This window comes from Tursiops truncatus, chromosome 14, assembly GCF_011762595.2.
Source record: "Tursiops truncatus isolate mTurTru1 chromosome 14, mTurTru1.mat.Y, whole genome shotgun sequence".
NCBI classification, from domain to species: Eukaryota; Metazoa; Chordata; class Mammalia; order Artiodactyla; family Delphinidae; genus Tursiops; species Tursiops truncatus.
In genome coordinates this window covers 6,018,587-6,042,625 of record NC_047047.1, presented here as the reverse complement: position 1 = coordinate 6,042,625, position 24,039 = coordinate 6,018,587, and the positions used below count along the sequence as shown (strand labels likewise).

Genomic DNA, 24,039 nt, shown 5'->3' with positions numbered 1-24,039 from the left:
TAGAATTAGGAAAGAAATACATTCCTTATAGGTTTTCTGCAAAATTACATGAAATAACCTAGGTGAAATGCTGAATAGGACCTCAGTAGATGGAGTAATTTTGTTATTACTATTTTAAACACTGTCATATTTTCTTGAATACTGATTAAATTTGAAATATTTAACTTGTTCATAGAAATGAATCTGGAGAAACCATAAGAAGTCTAATTCCTAACCATAATTAATTTTTTAAAAACCTTAACTGAACTTCTGAATTTCTTCTAATGTTATATCCAGGACTCCAAATTTTGTTCTCAGGTGCACCAAAGACTATAAAACATCCTTTGTTAAGGGTGGAGAATAAACAGCTTCTTATAAAACAAGATTTCATCATCCAAGAGTTTACAGATTTATATCCAGTGATTTGATTTAAAAAAGAAAAAAAGCCTTTTTTTGAGTCAAAAAAATGTTTCTCAAACTACTATAGAATAACAATTATGACTCTCCAGTTTTTACTTTTATTGCTGGGTTGAAAAAGGTGACTCTACAATGCCTACACCAGGAGGATATAATTCTACAAATAAGGGCCCAGCACGACATTTATGAGCAAAGCCCATCCTCCTGCGCAAAGCTGATTGGTGCTCAGCCAATGCGCTTCAGGGCGTCGCAAATAAAGGCACCTTCTCCACTGGGCTGGCCAGACGCAGTGTTGTCTCTGCCTGTGGAACTTCGGGAAATGCTCAACTCCTATCCCGGCAGAACACATCTGTGGTCAGCAAAGAGAAACCGCACTTTGAAGATGAAGCATCTTCTTGCCCAATTCCCATCCATTTTGGCCATTTATTGCTTCTGCCTACTACAGATTCCCTCCTCAGGTAAGGGGACCCCTTCAACAGACCCCAGCTGGCCTGAGCTCTAAGGAAGACTGGGACAGACCTTGACCTTTCAGGGCACTTCTGGAGGGAGTCTAGCTTGGTTCCCTCACCTACTCTCATTTCTACCCTTTGGAAATGGCTTCCATCAGAGAGGATGGACAGAGCTAGATGCCGCAGCCTTTTACCAAAGGAGGTTACTTTCCCCTGTGGAACTGCCTTTAAACAGCTCCTGGCCCGGGGCTGGCCCCAGGATGTGCCGCTGAAATTGTGAGGAATATGAGTCGGGGGACGACTCCAACGTATTAGCCATTTGTGCTCTTGGAATTCTGAAGAGATGAGAGCAGAGACGAGCTTACAGTGCCAAAGACTGAGGATTGAGGAACAGTTGGAGAAGGGCGGTGTGGGAGCGAACACAGAGAAAGGGAATCTTCTCCTAGCTTCTCCTGTGGGCCTGGCGGGGAAGGTGAGGGGGTTGGGCGGGGGGGAGAGGCCCTGGGAGCGCAGCTGAGGCCCCGCGTCTTCCAAGACTTGGGCGCTGTCCGAGGTGCTGACCGGACGCGGGTGTCTCTTCACCAAATTCTGAGAACCAGTGCTTTTGCAGGGAAAAGGGGTTCCCTGTAGGGAACAGGAGTTGGGTATGGGGTCCCTAGTCGAAATTTGTTACCCATCTCCAGGTAACTCGCTATATGATGCAGGATGTGGTGGAAGCTCCAGTTGGAAACACAGATTATTTCAAAATTTTAGAATTTTCCATTAGAATTTTGGTTTCAGAGAGTAGAAAATCTTTGAAAATATATTCAAACAGAAAATATATTTGAAATAGCATGCTTGTTTTGCCATGTCCTGTAGTGTAATCACAAAGCCTAGGCATTGCAAGGAACCGTGGAGGTCATCTAGTTTACTCTCAGGAGAGCAGGGATTGCCTTTATGATCTCCCTAGTTGATTACTTTCAGTGACACCCAACTCACTACCAGCCAAAGTCAGCCAGTAGCTGCCTCCCCTGGTTTCCAATAGAAACTTGTTTTGGAAATTTCTTACTACCTTTTATTTATCTGTCTATATATTTATATCCACCTCCCTCTTTTTCCGATTTAATTTTCTGTTCCCTGAGGATAAGGTCCCTATGGTATTTATCATCGTATTGTTAGCACAGAACCTCTTAATCATTCCTTATAAGATTGGTTTGAATTTCTTTTCATTTTTGAATAGCTCCAATCATCACAAACTTCTTTACACTGAGCTGAAATCTGATCACATGCAACTTCTAACCACTAGCCCTAGTTCTGCCCTTTGGGGATATACAGAATAAGACTAATATTTCTTTTTTTTTTTTTTTTCCGGTACACGGTCCTCTCACTGTTGTGGCCTCTCCCGTTGCGGAGCAACAGGCTCCGGACGCGCAGGCTCAGCGGCCATGGCTCACGGGCCCAGCCGCTCTGCGGCATGTGGGATCTTCCCGGACCGGGGCACGAACCCGCGTCCCCTGCATCGGCAGGCGGACTCTCAACCGCTGCGCCACCAGGGAAGCCCAGGACTAATATTTCTTATGACAGGTTCTCAGAACAGTTGATGGCAGTTAACACACACTTCCTAATTTTTCCCTTTTTGCCAAAGAAAACTGTGCTCAGTTCCTTTAACTCACAACCAATCCTATCATTTCAAGGAGGACTATTACCTTTCAAGGTTGGGACACTATCTTTTGAATCCAGCACAAGATTGCCTCAGCTTTTTCTTGGCTTATAGTGAGACGGCAGGGAGCAATATATCACTCAGTATTTTTAAAAAAAAAAATACTACTCTTGAGCCAGGTATTCCCTGTCTCAGATTTTTTAAATCTAAATTCAGGGTCTTATATTTATCCCATTTAATTTCATCTTCTTAGTTTTGACATATCCCGTTGATTCTTTCAGTTGCAGTATTAGCTTTTCCTCCAAGTGTTGTGTTACATGCAAACGAGATGAAGACTTCATCTAGGTCAGATAAAAGTCGACCGGTATAGGGTTCAGCTGCATTACTTACTCAGCTGCATTACCAGTAGCAACCTTCTCCATATCCCTATTCCTGAAGAGTCTGATGAAGCAGAGAGACAGGTATCCATATTTCTTAAAAGTTCCAAGAGTGACTCTGATGCACATACTTACTGACACCATCTCTTGATATGCTGTCCTTATATATTCCATCAAAATATTACCAAAAGTGGGGTCCAGCTGCTCGCCACTCAAAAGCCAATAAAGAGGCAAGGTTGGTGTAAAGGAAAGCTTCCTTTATGTCAGGTGCTGGCAATAGAGCGGGGAGGGTGGACAAAGACCTGTCCAAAGGCCAACTCCCCAGCCACGCCTCCCCCCGACAATCAGTGGGCAAGAGCTTTTATAGATGGAGGGAGGAGGCTACTTGCAGAAACAGCACAGTCAGCTCTGACGGTAATCTTGAAATTGGTCATGTGGTGGTCTGACCAGCATCATCTTGATTGTTTTAAGTATAGTCAATCTTCAGTTCTCGGGTTGGGTTGTTCCCATTTCCTTGAGGCCAGTTCTCAGAATTGTGGCAGCTTATGTCATGGCTACAGTCTGGTCAGCGTGTAGTTAACTTCTTCCACCTGATGGAGGTTTTAGTATCTACAAGACAGCTCACAGGATATGGCTCAGAATATTATCTATAGCCCTTGAGAAGGAACTAAAGGTCCTTGACTTTGCTTACTGACTAAACTATTTTTATTTAGTCTTTTGGGAATGTTTTCTTTTGTCTCTGCATTTTCTCACTTCTTGGATTAAACTTATCTTTTGGCTAAAGTTTTTCTACAGACAAAAGGCAGGAGGAGGACATGAGGGGGCAAGGACCATAGGGCTCTGCTCCATTTCAAAAATACAAATTAAGTTGTTAACTAGGTAATTTTTTCCCTCTCCCCTAACTTGCTAACTCTTGTGCTGCTAACTCCTGGTAAATAAAAAACCATGCAATTTTTAATTAACTTTGGTACAAATCTCAGATTTGCTAGTGGTAGGTAGAAGTGTGTTTTCTTTAACAATCCTTTTAACAACATGGTATTAATAGAATCACTGTGTGCTCTTCATGGTAAAAATTTAAAAGTTAATGCTGGACTTTCCTGGTGGTCCAGTGGTTAAGAATCCATCTTGCAATGCAAGGGACGCCGGTTTGATCCCTGGTCGGGGAACTAAGATCCCACCTGCTGCAGGGCAACTAAGCCCACGCACCACAACTAGAGAGGAGCCCAAGTGCTGCAACTAAGACCCGATGCAGCCAATAAATAAATAAATATTTTTTTAAAAAGTTAACGCTACAACCTCTTTTCTCCTAATAGAGATTTTTATGATTTCTCACAATAGGATTTCCTCGACCTTTAGCTGATCCTCCAGATGGCTTGGATATCGTGAAGCTTGAGGTACACCACTGTTCAGTAATGTGAGATTTTTATTTAGCCTTAGCCTTGAAACTATCAAGTGGATAATGTTCACTTAAAACTATGTTAAGATCAGATTCTTGGCTGCAGCAGAAACTCACTGTTTTCATTTTCGTGGCTTCATTTAAGTCATCTTGAGAGTTGTGTTGAAATGTATGGCCACTGTGTGAGAAGATAATGCAACGTTCATAAATGAGGCAACTTTAGGATTTAATTTTACTTCTATTGATTAAGGAATTTGTACTTATCTTTGATTCATTTTCCTCGTTTTTTAGCGGCTGGCATATTGGGCAACTCTTTCTAGACAACCTAAGGTAAAACAATGAATATACATATGGTAATTCTTTTATTTATAACAGCGCACCTGCTTATACCATAATTGATATCTGTAAATAAGCACACTCTTTTGCTACCTATAGGAGAATTCTGCGTGTATGTGTAAATGTGTGTGTAAGAATACAGTTTTAGGAAATAACGAGTAAATCTCCTAAATATAAATGACCATAAAATATTGGTAGTTCATCTGCATTCTTATAAGGATCATAATCACATATACATATCATATACATAATCACGTATATACATAAAATTACATGTCAGGTGGGGATACAGTAGTGATCCAAACAGACCAAATTACCTGCTCTCGTGGAATTTATATTCTAGTTGGGGAAGCAGTCTCCAAGATACATAGATAAAATTTGTAAAGTATTTTTTTCTCTAAAAAGAAAAAAAAATAAAGCAAGGAAGGGGCATATGAACTCTTGAGAGTTGGTGTTCATCACCTGGAAAATCATCTTCAAATTCCTTGGTTATTTTGTGGGGGGGCTTGAAAAGTAATGGTATAAAGTTGATGAATACGATAACAAAAATATATTGCCTAATGGGCAAAAATATTTGCCCAATAGGTGTCCAGAACACACACACACAAACACACACACACACACACACACACACACACTTCTGTGAACAGATGCTGACAAAGGGATGGGAAGTTGTAAAAATAGTAAATACTTTCTGCTGATTTAGAAATGGTGATCATAAAGAAACAGAAAGTTAATGTCCACTGAGCCTCTGCTATGAGTAATTTTGGTTCATTATTTTGTGTGTCTGTGTGTGTGTGTGTGTGCCCATATTCATGCGGGTACATATACACGCATAACAAAGAGAGAAAGAGAGAATATGTAAGTATTGGTTACTGCAGAAACCCTCCACGAAGTTTGTAGGAAGTCGTACTCACAGCAACAAAATTAGACACGTTACTAACAACTTTCATTTCTGTCTTGATTGGAGTTTGAGCTGTTTCAACAATGTTTAGATGTAAATGAGATGAGATCAATAGTAACGAGATATTTACATCATTCACAGTACCTCTCTGAGTAAGATATGCTGCCAGTACAGCTTTTCCTGGGCTGTCATCCATGCAGACAGAACAGGGTGGTGCTCTAACAAGGATTTAGAAATTAAAAGCTGGACTTTCTGCAAGAACAGTGAAGATTCATGTAGAAAGCTTTCAGGGAAAAAATTTGGTCAATATGAACCAACCCTAGGAAAACTGAATTATAGGGTATACCCAGCAGCAAATTAAAAGTTGCAATCGTTATTTTATCCCACCTCTTAGTTAGATGGCTATCTGGGAACTGATTAGGGTATTGCTTCAATGCATCATAGAGTATGTTTTTCCCCTGAAGATTGAAAAGGTAAAATAAGACTAAGTTTTAAAATAATGATGTCACTGGCAACTTTCCTTTTGGCAAGATTCTGCATCAACCATAGTCTTATTAAGTTTGTATAATGGATTTCTTTTTAGAATGCCAATTTATTTCATAATATTCAGGTAAATCAGGAAGGTCCCCGGTGTAATTTCTCCTGGAAACCTGCCCCAGTAAAATTCCATGTGACTTACCCTCATCATTTTCTTTCCAGGATAATCAAGACATATACAAAAGGGTGAGTACCACCAGCCTAGTGACAAGAGCATGCAACTACCACATTTACAGCAAGTGACGCTTAGAACTAAAATCAACCTTTTTTTCCTCTTATTTAGTTTTTATTTCATTACTCCAGAACTCAGAAGCCTACGCATCCGGTTAAAACCGGGGTCAGTATTTTATCATAATCATCTCTCTGTAAAAGTCACTCTCCTCTGCACGCCTTTGTCCTTTCCCATTTAATATATGCAGATAAGTAGAAAAACAGGGGCCTTCCAGAAACTTTGGGTAATAGCTTTCTAGGTGCTTTTTCCTGGGGCTGCAGGGATTCTCTCTCTCCCTCTCTGGGGAAGGGGTTGGGGGAGGTTGACAGATCTGAAAAGCTAGAGAATAATTACAGAAAAGGAAAAATTAGTAAGAAATAACTTTTTATTATGCACTTAAACAGACGTACAAGAAGGCTGGTAAAGACTGAGCTCTATTTACATTGCTCCATGTTACCTTCTGTGTTTTAAATTCTGTAAAGCGCTTTGTGAAGTGTGAAGTACCACATTCTCAATAGTGACCTGTGGGTATGCATCTTTCGTCACTGTCACAGTGTGTATGTGCTGTGGGAATAAAAAGCATCGCCTCTAACTCTCTTATTATAAATTGGAGTTACCCTCAGGAACAGATTGTTGAAGTGAATTTCTGCAGGGTATGATTTGGAGAATATTGGGAAGGTCATAGAATCAATCCAGTCAGAGTGATTGAAATTCTACTATTAGAAAGTCACTTGTTTATATAGTCAAGGCTTTCCAAGTCTTCAGAAAGATCCTTAAAATAAACAAGTACCAAGCAAAATGTTTTTCCCTTTGAGGCAAAGACACAAGAGTAGTATAGATTATAGATTTAGTACTGGGGATCAGGTAAGGATGGGAATAGTATCAGGACAGGCCATGGGCACTGCAAGTTGAGAAGGGTTAAAAATGGAAGTGAAAAGAGAAAGACAAATACCATATGATATCACTTATATGTGGAGTCTAAAATATGGCACAAATGAACCCATCTACAAAACAGAAGCTGACTCACAGACATAGAGAACAGACTTGTGGTTGCCAAGGGGTGTGGGGAGTGGGGAAGAATGGAGTGGGAGTTTGGGGTTGGTAGATGCAAACTATTACATTTAATAGAATGGATAAACAACAAGGTCCTACTGTAGAGCACAGGGAACTATTTTCAATATCCTGTGATAAACCACAGTGGAAAAGAATATGAAAAAAAGAATATATATATGTGTATAATTGTCACTTTGCTGTACAGCAGAAATTAACACAACATTGTAAATCAAACATAGTTCAATAAAAAAAGATTCTTTCTAGCCTAAAAAAGAAAAAAAAAAAAGAAAATGGAAGGGAAAAGATAAACTCCGTGTCTGTGACACGAATTAACGTTTACTCTGAGCTGAAATACTCAGGGAGGATTCACAGGACTAGATAAGACAGGGTATGTATGTCTGAGTGTGTGCGGGCAGTCACAGATGAGACATACAGGAGAATAAAATGAATGGGGCCGGTGGTTATGCATGCGGCCCTTCCACCTCGTCCCCTAGATAAGGAGAGCACACCTGGGGAGCCAGAGAGGATCTTCATGGAGGTGCTTATCTGGGACGATGCACTCCACACTAGAAGGACAGAATGTTTGGGATTAATGCAGATACAAGTCTGTTTTACCCTAAGGGAATATTTTTGAGCGATGTGTTGGAATGAAATGTGCTGGCAAGGCAAGCGGTTCTTTATTGAAATCATAAAATTTCAGGCTTAGGCTTGGAAATGGATTTTACTCTGAAAATTAAACCCATTTGTAAGGGGGGTGAGCAGACAGGAATGCACATAGCCCTGGGCCTGGGCCCGGTGCTGTCTGACCCTCACCGCCTCTTTGCCGCAGTTTCCTCCTGTGAATTCTCTAATGCGTCTGGCTGCTAAGCTGGCCAACCAAAGGATGAAAAGATTTCGGCAGCGCGTACGTACTTTTTCCTTCCACCATATTTTTATGCCACTAGAAGTTCACTTACCCGTGGTGAATGCCTGTTGTCCCCTTTGGGCTCACTGGTGTTTTCTCCTTGTACGAGCTCCACACGGTGGCTGCAGGGCAGGGAATGGGGGAGAGGGGCTGTGGTCCAGCTCCGTGACCATGGGCTCCTCCTCTGCGCTCTTCATCTTTTCTCATTTTAGTTTTCGTGTTGTTTTTTCACTTTCCCTGCCCCTTCCTCTTCCCCCCCATGACATGGACACTTGCCTTGATCATATACTCTGCTTCCCATTGCCCCACCTGCCCTTTTATTCTTATGGCAGGGCTTCATTTCTTAAAAAAAAAAAAAGCTCTGAAACTAACACAACATCGTAAATCAACTATACTCTAATATAAAATTAAATTAAAAAAACAAAAAAAAATTTAATTAAAAAAATTTAAGTTGAGAAATGACTAGTTTCAATAATAGCTGAACCTGTTCAAAATGTCCATCAAGGTTTTGTTGCGTGGTAGCAGAACAAAGAAACAAACACAAATTTTTGGACACTGTGAGTCCAAGTAGGGTGAACGACTCATTCCAGTTTGCCCAGGACGTTCCCGTTCCTGGGTTTAGCTCTGAAAATGCCAAGACCCCAGAAAAATCGCTCACTTCCTGAGAAACCCATTGGTCATTCTAAGCACAGGCCACAGTTTGCTTGGATACTGGTGTCAGACTTCCAGGTTGAGTCTGCCTCCACCATTGGGCCAGACCCACAAGGAAAGATGAGCTGAAGAAGCTGAAATGGCATATCCTTGAAAATCTGCCTAAACCAGGAGCCAATTTCAAGTCGAGGCTATTGGGAAGAACAAGCAAGTTTAACATTGTCCTGGACCCTAAGGGTAACCCGACCAAGAAAACACACTCGCCTTCCTGAACAGAAAATTGTGATTGGCTCCACGGTTAGCTGTTTTCTTGAAAGGCATTTTGCATCTGACTTCCGGCTACCTTAGAATGGAATCAGGGAGGGGCAGGATCACAGTACACTGCAAGCCTCGGGGATGAGTTTCCTATTAAATGAACCTGGGCCTCATTCCTTCACAGGATTCCGGAGCTGCTGCAGAGCATCTTACCAAGAAGCTATGTAAGCCCTGAGCAAGCACCACCCCCCAAAAAAAGATCTACTTCTCAAAGAGAGAAGGACGGGGGAGTGCTTGAAGCCAGGCCACCTTGCAGCCCCTTTAGATCACTTCTGGAAAGAACTGGTCTCACACTATGCCCTAAAATTCTCTGAGGCTGAGCATCTAATATTGGGTTTCCCTGGGCTTGTCCTGGAGCAGAAAGGAATGATGGAGCGATGCCCTTGGACGGCACTATTTCATCTCCGTTCTTACAGATGCGTCACCTGGGGCCATCTGCCCCTGGAGATTTGCTTTCTGCCTCAGGGGCCCACAGGCCAGCTGTGCAAACTTGGGGACGGATGCAGCATCTGTGCTTCTCCAAGTTGACCGTGCACCGTAAACACTTGGGACTTGTTAAAATTCAGATGGCTGGGCCCCAACCCGAGATTCAGTGGGCACCTGAGATTTTGCATTTCTAACAAGTTCCCAAGTGTTGTTCATGTTTTGGGTCTGGGGACCACACCTTGAAAACCACTACCGTAGACATCTTTGAAAGACCTTCGGCACAGCGTGGTTGCATAATGGTTTATGTTTTTATGTTGCAGGATCACACTGCCACCTTGGAAAGACCATTTTTCCTTTTCAGGGTAAAGCATATTTCCTCTTCTCTGTTTTTCACCCCAATTCTCTCCTTCCGCCCCAATTATGGAGTTACTGCAGAATGAGCCCAGACAGGCCCCCATGGCGAACTGGCGAATCATTAGGGGAACTTTCTCACCCTTCCTTAGGGGACGACTCGATGCTTGGAAAGGAAAGGGTCCAACGGGCACGGGCTGCGCGCACCGGGGCTCTGGGAGGAGCTCTGGGGCGGGAGGCGGGAGTTCTGCTGATGGACAGACGCGCGGGCCAACCAAAGTCGGAGTCCGTGTTCCAGAGCCTGAAGGTCCGGGACGCACGGCCCCGATCACAGTGGAAATAGGAATCTAGGCGTCCTTTTCCCCAGGGAACTTGGAGCTTCTTGCAAAGGTCACAGAGTCACAGATGGTCTTTTAGTTCTAGACCTACCACTCCCTAGCTGTTTCACCCCCTAGATCTTCAGTGTTTGCATCAGAAAATCGTGCGAATCCGACTACATGTGCGCTCCTCCATCTGCATTCTGTGGTCATTGGTGCTAAGAGATGCTCTGCAAAGATCAAATACGATCGAAAACACTGTACCTGACACTCTCCGAGGTTTACAGAGAATACCATGTCCTGCAGGAAGCAACCTGTTTAACTTGGCTCAGTCATACTTTTCCCAAACCCCCATGACATCCCAAGTACACATTTTAAATCTGCATGCCCTACTAGTGGTTGTTTTCTGGAAAGTACTTGCAGAAACAGTGGGTCTCCATGATGTCTTTAGGATGAGAAGTCCTGTGATGCGTTGTTTAGGGATCGTCCTGCCACATAAACAGAGGCTAAGGGGTGGAGTGGTGGGGTGAGGGACAGTGTCAGGGCCATAGGAGCAGCAAGGGTCCTGGAGCACTGCCCCAGAGGATCCACAGAGTAGCAGTGACTGGGGCTCCCCAGGTGAGCCCCCAGGGAAGCTGCTAATGCCTCAGTTAGGAGAACAGAGCCTTAGGGCGTAGAGAAAGGGTCTGGAACCAAGACAGAGATTCCAGGCAGTATGGTCTCAGTACTGTAAGCTGCTCCTTTTTTTTTTTTCAGCCAAGGAATGGAAGAAACCTTGACCTTAGCACCTGGTAGGATCGTCCAAGGTCAGCCTCATTGCAGCTCTTCTCCTCCAAACAAATGTTATCTGTCTGACGTGCGGCAGTGAGAGGCAACCAGAGGGGTGATAGTTCCAAGAAAGGGAGGCCATGTGAAACCCCTAAGGGGCTCCTCTGCCCCCTCCCTTTCCTGCTCTCAGCATCACAGAGACCCCACTGCAGCCTGGCACTGTCCCAAACAATGCAGCCTTTGCTTCACGCCAGCTCTTTGCAGGTGTGTTGTCTCCAGCAGTGGCTGCGAGAGGACAGAAGCTCCACAGCTTTTGTGGCTTCTCACCTGGCCCTTGTGATGAGGCAAAATCCGCCCTGGCATGCTTGGTGGGGAGAAGTTCTCTATAGTGGGAACATTTCCGATGAGAACCAGGCCAGGCTCTTCCCTCCATTCAATGATGCTCTGAGACCTGGAGGTGAAATCTGGCGAGATTTCTTGGCTTCTGGCCTGTGGCAGTTCGAGTTCCTGCACACGAGCAGCTCTGGGCCACCACTGTCTCTCATGTTGATGTGGTCCCAGGGACATGAGGCCACTGTCTTTCAGAGGCAACCCAGCCTCCCTCCTGGAGCCCCTGGACCAACTGACAGTGACTGGGGCCCTGGCAACCCCAGGTGCCTGAGAGAGCTGTCCAGATGCTGGGGAGCACAGCTGCCCTGGCCAAACTGGGAAAGATGTTCCCTGAGGTCACAGCTCTCACACTGACCTAATGGCCTGATCAGTTACAGCAACAAACCTTATGAGTACCAATTATGGGCATTTATGACATGCCAAATTGAGGTATTTTAAAATATGTTATATAATAACATGACCCTGGGCCTCATCTCCATCCTGATAATGATTCAATCTGACCTGTACATTTTTCTTTTTTCTTTTCAGAATTCAGCGGCAAAGGGAGTCTGGATCAGATGAGGCAACTGAGCATTTGTTTTGAACAAACATCAAACTTCTTTCTGTGAACAGTATTTAAAGAGAATTCTCTTGCTCTCTATTCACTAGAATATTCAATTGTGTAAAAAATAAAGTAGCATTGACACAACATTTTCATTTCTTATTTCTTATCGGGTATATTTTTTAAGTAATAGGGTATGTATGATTAAAATGTGCTGGTTTTGGTGTTGTTTTATCGTGTTCCGACAATCTCGTTATTGTCGAGCGTTGAGAGCACAAGCCCGGGAGAGGCTGGCTGGCTTCAGATACTGACTCCGCTTTTTAGCTGGGGGACGGTGGGCTGGTCACTTCCATGAAAAAATAACAGCACCTTCACATTGTTTTAGAGATGACTGAGGAGATGGTCCACATGAGGGGCTTAGCATGATGGTACCTCGTGAGCACTCAGGGAGTGTTGGCTCTAATTACATTTCAAAGATGAGTTTTGTTACACAAATGGTACCAAAGGGACTTGCCCTATGGGAGCTGCTTCTATATTGCTGACCAAGGGCTTGAAGTTACAGCATTAAGTTAACGTATACCAACTCCAATATGATCCAGCAATCCCACTCCTGGGCATAGATCCAGACAAAACTATAATCTGAAAAGATACACACACCCCTATGTTCATGGCAGCACTACTTACAATAGCCAAGACATGGAAACAACCTAAATGTCCACCAACAGATGAATGGATAAAGAAAATGTGGTGTGTATATATATATATATGTATATATATATATATATATATATATATATATATATATATATACACAATGGAATATTACTCAGCCAGAAAAAGACTGAAATAATGCCATTTGCAGCAACATGGATGGACCTAGAGATTATCATACTAAGCTAAGTAAGTCAGAAAGAGAAAGACAAATACCATATGATATCACATATGTGTGGAATCTAAAATAGGACACAAATGAATATATCTATGAAACAGAAACAGGGTCACAGACATAGAGAAAAGACTTGTGGTTGCCAAGGGGGAGAGGGGGTGGGGGAGGGATAGACTGGGAGTTTGGGATTAGCAGATGCAAACTAGTATATGTAGGATGGATAAACAACAAGGTCCTACTGTATAGCACAGGGAACTCTATTCAATATCCTGTGATATTCCATGATGGAAAAGAATATGAAAAAGCATGTATATATATATATGTATATATACCCACATACATGTATAACTGAATCACTTTGCTGTATGGCAGAAGTTAACATGACATTGTAAATCAACTATACTTCAATAAAATTTAAAAACTAACAAACAAAAAAAATTCTGCATACCAACTCCAGACTCCTCGAGAAACTGTGAGGCTCAGGCCTTTACCTTCTCAGGTCCCTCCTCTATAAATGATATTTGAGGGGCGTGGATGTATGGAGGGGCCCCGACGATACATGCCGTGAACCTACACTGCACTCAGCCTTCTTTCTTTGAAGCCTCTCAGCTTCTCATCCAATTTAAGAGCCCTCCTTTTAAAATGTCACTTAGACATCACACTTCTAGGATTCGGTTTTTATTTTCACCTTTATAAGCCTTTGCAATAAGTCTCAAGTCTATTTTCTGAAATAGAATATTTTAAGACCCCTCTGTAGACCCTGTCACAAAAGATGAGATGAGCCAGCCCACTTCCATGAGACCCTGGGCTGCGCGCAGGTCCGGTGGGTGAGATAGAGGTGCTGGCCCATAGGTCTTTCACTAAATGTCGGAGTCAGAATTCAAACCTAGGTTTAACTGGCTCCAGTGTCTACAGTTCTTTACCACAATGGGCTGTCTCCCAGGGACACGGAATCAGCCCTTGGCTGAGGTCAAGAGTGAGACTGTTTTCCTCACTTTATATTTTAAAGGCATTGGGTCTTCACAGTACGAGTTGCCCAACCACACGTGAAATTGTTTACATCAGTCCTTTAGTTTGAAACTTTGGGCCTTTAGGAGAATATGGTTAAAATAAGAAGAAAGAAAACAACTTCAAGTCAATGATGAAAGACAAACAGTGAATGTATTAAATAAGTTAGACACCTAAGTAGAGTGATTTTTAGATCTATTATGAAGAGTATCGTAGCTGCCTTTAAAATGTCCTGAGTAGGATTTATTTTTGTAATTAAAAAGTCACACTTTAACATACATTTGAAGTGATTAAAAGCATCAGCTCATAATGCAATATCAAGGCATTATTTATACATGATTTAATTAATAAAATATTTCCCTTTAGACCTTATTACATGCCTTCCATACATTGACGGTACCATTTATGATTTGATCACACCTTCTACCCAGGGTCCCTCCATCTAGACTAGCTTGTCATCATTATGTTTTCCTCTAGTGCTGGGACAGTTAATGTTTGTGAATGTTGTTAAAAGACTGATGGTTTTAAACTAAAGTTAGACTGAACCGGAAAAAAAAAAAAAAGAGTGAGATGGGATGAGGGTACAAGGTTGAGCTGCACATGAAGTTACAAAGCTGCAACTGCTACCCTCTCAGCCCTTGACTTATTAGGTAGAGATGGTATACCTAGTGCAAGGTCAGAGTGGAGCAGGAGTTCATCATGGCCAAGGAATGCCAGAGCTATTCCTGATTTGGGGCCAAGGAGGGATCTGGATGAATTGGGGGAGGCTAAGCAGGGACCCTACCCAAACTCTGCTTGGAGTTTCAGATTCTTTTCCAATTCAACACGTTTAGGGAATTCCCTGGTGGTCCAGTGGTTAGCGTTCTGCACTTCCACTGCAGGGAACTAAGATCCTGCATGCCACGCAACATGGCTAAAAAAACAAAAGAAAAACAACAAAAACAACCCCAACCATGTTTAGACTCTCTGGCTTTCTTAGTCTTTATAAAGGTATTTATCTTGTCTACCTCAATACCTGAAAGAAACAAATTTTCCTGGCCCAAACAAACCCCATCCAAAGAGCTGGAAAAATACGCCTTCTGGAAAGGTTTATTTTTTTTGCTCAATTCTATGATCTCTTTGTTGACTCTTGGTATTTCAGTTTAATATTAAAACCATCAATTTGCCTCAAGAGATTAAGTCACAACCAATAGAAACCCTGAAGAAGAGGCAATAGGACCTATTTTATTTATAGCCTTAGTCTTTGCCTTCCAGACATTGGTGAAACGGAACTTAGAGGGTTGCTGTAATAAAGCAGAGTCCAGAAGAAGAGGCTTCACTGCACAGCAGCTGCAGAGATGCTAGGGCTCTGGGCAGCCGGCTGGTAGACCATATGTCTGCAGGCTCGGAGGAGGGGTGGTTGAGGGAAGAGCTACCATTTGTCACCTTCCCAGGGAAAACTCACCTTGACCTGAAGCAGGTGAAGAAGAGTGAGGAGTGTTTGTGGGAAGGAAAGCCACAGGGGAGTAATTTGGTTTTTTTAAGATTTTTTTTTTTGATGTGGACCATTTTTAAAGTCTGTATTGAATTTGTTACATTATTGCTTCTGTTTTATGTTTTGTTTTTTTGGCTGTGAGGCATGTGGGATCTTAGCTCCCTGATCAAAGGTTGAACCCGCACCCCCCGCATTGGAAGGTGAAGTCTTAACCACTGGACCACCAGGGAAGTCCCCACAGGGCAGTAATTTTATGCTCAATTGGCACTTAAAGAGATGGACAACATTGTAAAATGTATCTTCTTACAGGGGGAGGGTCCTTCCCACTCAACTACCAGACAAAAAGAGACATTTTGGTAATGAAACTTGTATTACTTACGGTAAGAGACCAAACAATACTGTGGTTTGAAGAATAAATACGTTTTTCTCTCTAGCTTACAGTTCTGACATGGATGACCCAGATCAGTGGAGCGGCTCTGTTCTTTGAGCTGTTGAGAGGCACAGGATGGTGAAAATCATTGCCCCTCCCCCAGACCCTGCATCATCAAAGCACGGTTGCCAGGAGTCTGTGCTCCAGCTTGGTGGGAGCACGTGCATTGTTTTAAGGTCCAGGCCTGGAAACGGCGAACATCGCTCCCCTCCCTTGGAGAGAAATCAGCGACAGGCCCACACTCGGGGAATGTGGCCTCGGGGGCCACATTGTTCTAAAACCCTGCTGCTTTAGATTAAGAAGAAGAGAAGAAGGATTCTTGGTGGGTAACTAGCTGACTAACAGAACTCAACTTTGAGGAAGCGGAAAGGATTCTTCTAGCAAGGTACTAATGCTGTGATATGCCAGGGGGAGAAGGCTGTTGGCTGTGCAAAAGCCTGCCAGGGGCTGGTAGATGCGCTACCAGCAGGATCCAATACACCCCCTTCCCCATTTCATCTGAGCGGAACATGATAAACTGAATGGCTGAAACTGGAGGTTACGGAAAAGAGGCGGAATCCTGTGGACCAGATTACCCAGAAGAGGAAAGGGAGAGGGTCTAAAGAGGAGGGGTTAGGGTTGGGGACTGCAGGAAGGGGTGGATGTGTGGAGCGGCCCCGGAAAGCTGAAGTGAAGGTCCATATTGGGTGAGAGGACGAGGCAAATGGTAAAGAGACTCCATTCCTGAACATGCCTGTGGATATTCTCTGAAAGGATGAGAAGGTGTGGCTGGAACCCAAAGTAAAGCACTGCTTTGAAATTCTTCTGAATCCTGAGCATGCGACCAACTTATCTAAGGATGAGCTGGTCCACCTTCCTCCACCGTGGGGGCTGGGGGAAGCGGCCTGGGGGCTGCTGTGGGACTACCCTTCTCTAATCCCATCTAGTGAGGAGCTTCTCCCCAGGGGCTCTGTTGACCCACACAGGCAGATTTCCCTTGACCTTCTCCTCCGGTAACCTGTACTTGACCCTCGTACCCCTCATTATTCTTTTAACTCCCGATTCGACGTCTGTCTTCTCTTGCAGACATTAAAACACCACGAGGGCATGAAGGCGTGGATCCCAACTGTCTAGGACAGTGCTATACCTACAATTCTTTTTTTTTTTTTTTTTTTTTTTTCGGTACGCGGGCCTCTCACTGCTGTGGCCTCTCCCGTTGCAGAGCACAGGCTCCGGACGCACAGGCTCAGCGGCCATGGCTCACGGGCCCAGCCGCTCCGCGGCATGTGGGATCTTCCCGGACCGGGGCACGAACCCGCGTCCCCTGCATCGGCAGGCGGACTCTCAGCCACTGCGCCACCAGGGAAGCCCTACTTACAATTCTTAATGCATGCTCAACACACAGTAGGTGCTCAATTAATAACTGTAAATTGAGTTCCTGGGAGGCCCTAGGCTTGTGGAGATGCTGAGCCGAGATCCCTACCAGGGCAGCCAGAACACTCCTGGGGGTTCAGAGCCACCTCTGGCCTCTGTCTGCATCAACCTCAGGACTTTACACAGGGCGCCTGATCTACCGAGGCCGTGGGTACCTCCCACCCCGGCCAATCACTCTTAGCCGCTGGACGCCGAGCAGCCTCCCTGCCCCTTCCCCCAACCCCTGCCCAGCTTCTCGGGGAAGACGAGGGAAGAGGGGGTACAGCATTCAGGGAAGAGATTGTGGATAAAGAGGGGTTTTTATCCTGATTCAAAGGTCCAGCGAGCCGAAAGGGAGGGATGCGTCAGAGGAGAGGGGAGGCTATGGCAGGAGGCTAGACAGGTAGGGTTCCAGGGCAGGAGATGCTTGTTGCCTCTTCAGCGGAGACTGTGGCAGCTGGCAGCATGTGCAGCGTGTTCGGAGGCCAAGTCCAGATGGTCTTTGATGGACAATCCCTTCCCAGCAGCCTCCTCCAGAGGAACACATGGTTAACCACCACCATTACCCCAGTTTGAATAACCAGAACGAATAATCATGACTTAATAGGACATGACATCCTTATATCCTTGGTCTTGCATGCACACAGTGATCTTCCTGCTTTTTTTATTAGCTCACAGGATGTGCCTAATAAGTAACCACTTAGGTTCAATCTAAACATACCTGTAACTAAAATACGTTCTAAAATGCAGTGACGCTCACCGGCAACACAGCATATACCCTACATTGAGACGGGGCTGTATGACACCGAACATGGCCAAGAGTGTGATCACCCCCGAATCAGGACTCCTAGGTCCGGACCTTTGCTTTCTCCACCAGGTTGTGGGGAATGAGCTGGGGAAGGAGGACCCCGTCCTGGTGATGGACGTGAAGGCCCACATCCTGCTGAGCTCCTTCTTGCTGCGCACAGTCCGCTGGAAGGGATTGGACTTGATCTTGGGCACCAGTCGCCCTGCTCTTCTTGGCTTGCAGAGCCCTGTTGCTGGCCAGCTCCGGCATGAGGGCCGAGGGGTAGGGCAGTTTGGTGGCCACGTAGCCAGGCGCCACCATGTCCATTCTGAGTATCCTGCCCCTCTCCAGGTGGCCATGGATGCGGCCGTGGGAAATATCGACCTGCTTGGGAGGCTCCTGGCTCCTTCTGGACACAAAGGGACATGACTTGTAGAAAGTGACTAGAGGAAAGAGATCGACAAAGTCAGGCAAGAGTCCTTCAAAAACATTGAAGCTGACAGGGAACAAAATGATAAACAATCCTGTCATCAGGGAGCTACCAGCCTAAGGAGATAGGCTCAGGGAGATACCATAACATGACATGGGCTTCACTGCTTCTCCCTGAGGGGAGTGATTCAGGTCACTGCCGACGGCAGGGCTTTCGGGAGTAGTGGCGCCAGTAGTTTGTAGAAACCAGGTCTCCTGGGACTTCCCCGGTGGTCCAGTGGTTTACACTCCGTGTTTCCAAAGTCAGGGAATTAAGGTCCCACATGCCATGCAATGTGGCAAAAAAAAAAAAAAAAAAAAAAAAAAAATTCCAGGCCTCCAGCTCGGCCGGTTTCTTCCTCTGTCTGCCAGGGAATGGGTAACAAACGCTGGTAGCCCTCCCCAGCAACGGGACACATCTGAATTCCCTCCCTTCTGCTGCCTCCACCAATGAAACAAACTAGAGAGATGCTCTGGGGCCCATCGGGACCCTCACTTGCCTCTGAGATGCTGCTTGACACAGCATTTTGCTGTCACCACTTCTCCTCCATCAGGATCTCAACAGACTTCGGATCTCTGGTCTCCTTATTCCAGGGTGAGCCACAAGCATGCAGCCTTGTTAGAAACATGGAGCAGACTCTGGTCTCTTCTGTCAGGAGCGTTTTCACGTCCTCTGGAGCTGAGGGGTTGCAGAGCATAGAGCTGGTTCCCAGAGACAGGGCCACCCTGTCAGTCTCGGGGGGCAGGGCCCTGGGGGGTTGGCAGGTGGGATGGCTGTACCCGCAGGCAGAGGAGAAGGTGAGGGTTTTAGAAAACACTCCATCTTTTAAAGGAAGTGCAGTGGAGGGTGCCTGGGGCAGTATTTGCCCACTTTGATTCCAGTGCTTGGCAAAATCCAGTCACCACTCACAGCCTTGGGAGTTGACTTAGCTGAAAAAGACTTATTAATGAAACAGGGTTCTCAAGTGTGTCGCCTTGATGCTTCTAGAACTGTGGGCGAACACTATGAGAATACCTTAGGGAAGATGACCTCCAGGTGCTCAGTCCACAGATGGAGATGCTCCTTGGGCTTGATGGTCCCTGACGGTCCACCAGTAATGTACCTCCTACTGGCATCTTCAACTTGTCATATGTCACTTCTCACTATGAGAACAGTATGTGTTCATTACGTGAAACTTGCAAAGTACAGAAACATAAATAGTTTCCTGTTTGCCTACCACCCAAGGAAACTGTTAATATTGTCACGCATTGCTTTGAAATCTTCTATTTTTAATTTTCAAATTAATGTTTGTACCAACTAAAAGCGTATCTGTTACCAGAACTAAGGAAACCACAGACTTGGTTCCCAAAGGAAAACATTTCAACCAGGACACAATTTCATCACCTGGAGCCTCCTGCTTGAACTGACTGAGTGAAAAGCAGACAACCTTTGTGCACTGAAACCCAGTAGGGCTGCTCCAGGCAAAGATTCTCATTTATTTATTTACTTTGGCCACGTCGAGCAGCAGGCAGGATCTTAGTTCCCTGACAGGGATCGAACCTGTGCCCCCTGCAGTGGAAGTCTTAACCACCGGGCCGCCAGGGAAGTCCCAAAGATTCTTATTTCTAACCCCTGGGATCATTGCCTCTGTTAGCACCTCTGCCGGGATGCTTCAAGAGGCTAAGGTGACACACCTGGGCATCAGGTAGCATCCTCTTGAACACACACTTCACATTCACTCATCATCTCACACGGGAGATGCCAGGATCCTGGGACTTTGGTCATGAATGGGACAGGTAAGACAGAGGGGAAGAATCCTCTCCAGACCATAATCATTGAGGGTGACACCACAAAAGGGTGTAGCAACCTTCCTAGCGAGAAGAGGATTGCAACAAGATTTGAATCACAATTCAATCATTTTTCAAAGAACAGAAAAGCTGTGCATCAAGACCCTTGGCTTCAGTCACTTGCTAACTGTGTAACTGGATCAGGTTACTTAAACTCTGGGAATCTCAGTTTTTCATTTGGAAAACTGGAGCTAATAATATCTGTTCTACTGAGTTGCTATGAAGATCAAACAAGAAATGAAGTGAAAATGCCTGCTGTATAGTAACCACTCAAATGCTAGTTTTGTTTTTTCTAAGTGTTGTCACATAGCCAGGCTGAGATCAGGAAAAGACAGCCATATACGTAGAGAGATTTTAACAGGCAAAGAAGTGCCCCTCCCCCAATCACCTCCCCACCATTGACTGACACGTGGAATGTCTTGGTCAGAAATTCATTCCAGTGATTTCTGTCATTGTTCTCCCTTCAAATCAGAGCTATATTTAAATCTGTGTCTGAAAATTTCTCAGACATCAAAACCGCGTTCAATACCCTTAAACTGGCAGGTCAAAATATTCAGTAATTTTGAAAGTACAATGAAATCAATTTTATTATGTCAAGGATGTGTACATGTTGTGGAGAATTTCTAATTCAATTTTATAAATTAAAAAAAAAATAGAGGCCAAGTAGGGTGGAGGTTAAGCATATGGGCTGTGGAGCCAGACTGGTGGGGTTCTAATCCCAGCTAGGCTACTTAATAGCTGTGTGACCTTCAGCAAGTTACTAAATAGCTCTGTGCCTCAGTTTTCTCATCTGTAGAATGGGCTAATAGAACCTTTGCAGATTGCTGTGAGGATGAAAGAAGTTAGCACACAGAAAGCACTCCTGGTGCCTTGAACTCGACAAGCATTAGCTACTGTTATCAAAGGCAGATACTTCTGGAGGAAGCGTTGATTAATCAGTTTCCACTTGAGAGAAAGTTCATGAGATCTTTGCCTGAATGTAGGCTTGAAGGGAGTGAAAGTAGAGACTCTGAGCATATGATGTGTCTAAAGCAGTGGTTCTCACCCTGGTGTGCGTCAGAATCCCCTGGTGGGCTTGTTAAAATAATTTCTGATTCGGTGGGCGTGGAATTTGCATTTCGAACAAGTTCCCAGATGGCACTGATGCTGCTGGTTGGGGACCGCTCTTTGAAAGCCTGCAGCCATATATATCCCTACAGGATTTGGGAGCTGCTGCAGTGGACTTTACCAGCAAGGCGTGTGAGTTCTGAGGCAAACACCCCCCCCCACCCCCACCCCCCCGCCAAAGAAAGATCTAAAAGGGAAGGGCAGGGAAGTGCTTGGAGCCAGGCCACCCTGCAGCCCTTTAGATCACCTTTGGTCTCTTCTGGAAAGAACTGGTCTCTTCTGGAAAGAACTGGTATCTCAGCATGACCCTGAAAAATCTTCTCTGAGGCTGAACATTCAATTTCAGTTTTCCCTGGACTTGTCCTGGGGAAGAAAAGAATCCCAGGCACTGCCTCTGGCCATTACTATTTCATCTCCTGTCTCATAAATGAGCTTCCTGGGGCCATCTGCCCCTGGAGATTTACATTCTGGCTCAGGGGCCCACAGGTCAGTTGTGCAAATTTGGGGAGAAGTATCATGGGTGGCACAAACCCTATATACCAGTGCTTCTCCAAGTTGACTGTGTACCAAAAACACCTGGGGACCTTGTTAAAATCCAGATTACTGAGCCCCACCCCAGAAAGTTTGATTCAGCAGGTCTGGAGCAGGGGCCAAGAATTTGCATTTCTGGGCTTCCCTGGTGGTGCAGTGATTGAGAGTCCGCCTGCCGATGCAGGGGACGCGGGTTCGTGCCCCGGTCCGGGAAGATCCCACATGCCGCGGAGCGGCTGGGCCCATGAGCCATGGCCGCTGAGCCTGCGCGTCCGGAGCCTGTGCTCCACAACGGGAGAGGCCACAACAGTGAGAGGCCCGCGTACCGCAAAAAAAAAAAAAATAGACATACATCACTGTATAAGTTTAAGTTGTGCAGCCTGATGGTTTGATTTGCATGTATTGTGAAATGATCACCACAATAGGTCCAGCTAACATATGTCATCTTGTATAGATTCCAAAAAAGAAGAGAGAAGAAAAAAGGGAAAAAGAAAATTTCTCCCTGTGATGAGAACTCTAGGATTTACTTTCTTAAAGACTTTCCCATAGATCATACAGCAACGTCAGCTGTAGTCCTCCTTGTTGTACATTACATCCCTGCTACTTATTTATCTGATAACTAGAAGTCTGTATCTTTTGACCACCTTCATCCATTCTCTTCTCCCCCTACCCTCCGCCTCTGATACCCACAAGCCTTGTCTCTTTTTCTGTGAGTTTTATTGTTTGCTTTTTTAGATTCCACATATAAGTGCCTTAAAGAGAGACTCCAAGATCAAATGTGTTTCAGGCCTCACAAAACTTATCTGCCCCTAAATAAAAGTTTATCAGAGGATTCTCACTCCCAACTTTCTGTTGCTACCACGTGATCTCCATACCCCCTTATCCTACAACAAGTTAACCACTTCATGAATTTCTGATTTCTTCTTTCTGTGAGTATTTTTGCAAAGTTAAGCATATTTGAATATACATACACGTATTCTTATTTAACCTTTTATTTTACACCAAAGGTGGCATGTATGTATTCACTATTTTTATGCAAATTTTTAAAATTTAATTTTTATATTATAGTTGATTTACAATGTTGTATTAGTTTCAGGTATACAGCACAGTGATTCAGTTATACATATATCCATTCTTTTTCAGATTCCTTTCCCATATAGGTTACTATAGATTATGGAGTAGAGTTCCCTGTGCTATGCAGTAGGTCCTTGTTAACTATCTATGTTATATATAGTAGTGTGTATATGTTAATCCCAAACTCCTTATTTATCCCTCCCCCCACCTTTCCTCTTTGGTAATCATAAGTTTGTTTTCAAAGTCTGTGAGTCTGTTTCTGTTTTGTAAATAAGTTCATTTGTGTCATTTTCTTTATATTCCACATATAAGTGATATAATATGATATTTGTCTTTCTCTGTTTGACTTGCTTCACTTAGTATGATGATCTCTAGGTCCATCCCTATTGCTGCAAATGGCATTATTTCATTCATTTTTATGGCTGAGTAGTATTCCATTGTATATATGTACCACATCTCCTTTATCCATTCCTCTGTCAATGGACATTTAGGTTGCTTCCACGTCTTGACTAATGTAAATAGTGCTGTCAAATCTGTCATTTTCTAAAATTTGATTTTCTGGATTTTGAGTAATAGTTATCAAAGCCTCTTTCCATTTTCAGGTTATAAAGAAATCATCCCATGTTTTAATCTAGTACTCTTAGCTTTTAATTTTTAATCTAATATACACTGGGAAGTACATATCCTATTTTATCTATTTTCAAATGGCTATCCAATTGCCCCAACACCATTTATTAAAGAGCCCATCCCTTACCCCAACAGACTGAGATGCCATCTGAAGCAAACAGTAATGTTTGTATGCACTTGGCTCTATTTTCAGACTTGTTCTGAACTTCCTGCTCCATTGATCTATTTGTCTATTCCTGCATCAATACCACATTGTTTTAATATCTAGTTGGGCTAGCTGTCCCCTCAGTCTCCCATTCTTACTGTTTATTTTATCATAAAATCTTTAGAATCAACCTGTCTACCCTCAGAAAGTAATTTGTTAGGTTTTTAAAGTGAGATTGTGTTAAATTTTACACTTTGACTTGGAGAAAATTGACATCTCTGTGATGTTGAGTTATTCCACCCAAAAATGAGGGATTTCTTTC

General features: G+C 44.1%; 1 protein-coding gene across 1 annotated transcript; it reads left to right on the top strand.

The window, feature by feature from the left end:
* Positions 1 to 778: 778 nt before the first annotated feature.
* On the top strand, positions 779 to 11,057 carry NMS (neuromedin S). The gene is made up of 9 exons (XM_004318995.1): positions 779 to 854; positions 4,200 to 4,255; positions 4,549 to 4,587; positions 6,197 to 6,220; positions 6,318 to 6,371; positions 8,128 to 8,202; positions 9,293 to 9,326; positions 9,913 to 9,956; positions 11,019 to 11,057. The coding sequence occupies exons 1-9, from the start codon at positions 779 to 781 to the stop codon at positions 11,055 to 11,057; spliced, it is 441 nt and encodes a 146-aa protein (XP_004319043.1).
* The last annotated feature ends 12,982 nt before the right edge of the window (positions 11,058 to 24,039 follow it).

Coding starts and splice junctions, on each gene's coding strand:
- NMS (XM_004318995.1), top strand. CDS start 779: ATGAAGCATCTTCTTGCCCAATTCCCATCCATTTTGGCCATTTATTGC. Junction 4,588..6,196: donor CTCTTTCTAGACAACCTAAG/GTAAAACAATGA, acceptor TTTTCTTTCCAG/GATAATCAAGACATATACAA. Junction 8,203..9,292: donor TGAAAAGATTTCGGCAGCGC/GTACGTACTTTT, acceptor ATTCCTTCACAG/GATTCCGGAGCTGCTGCAGA.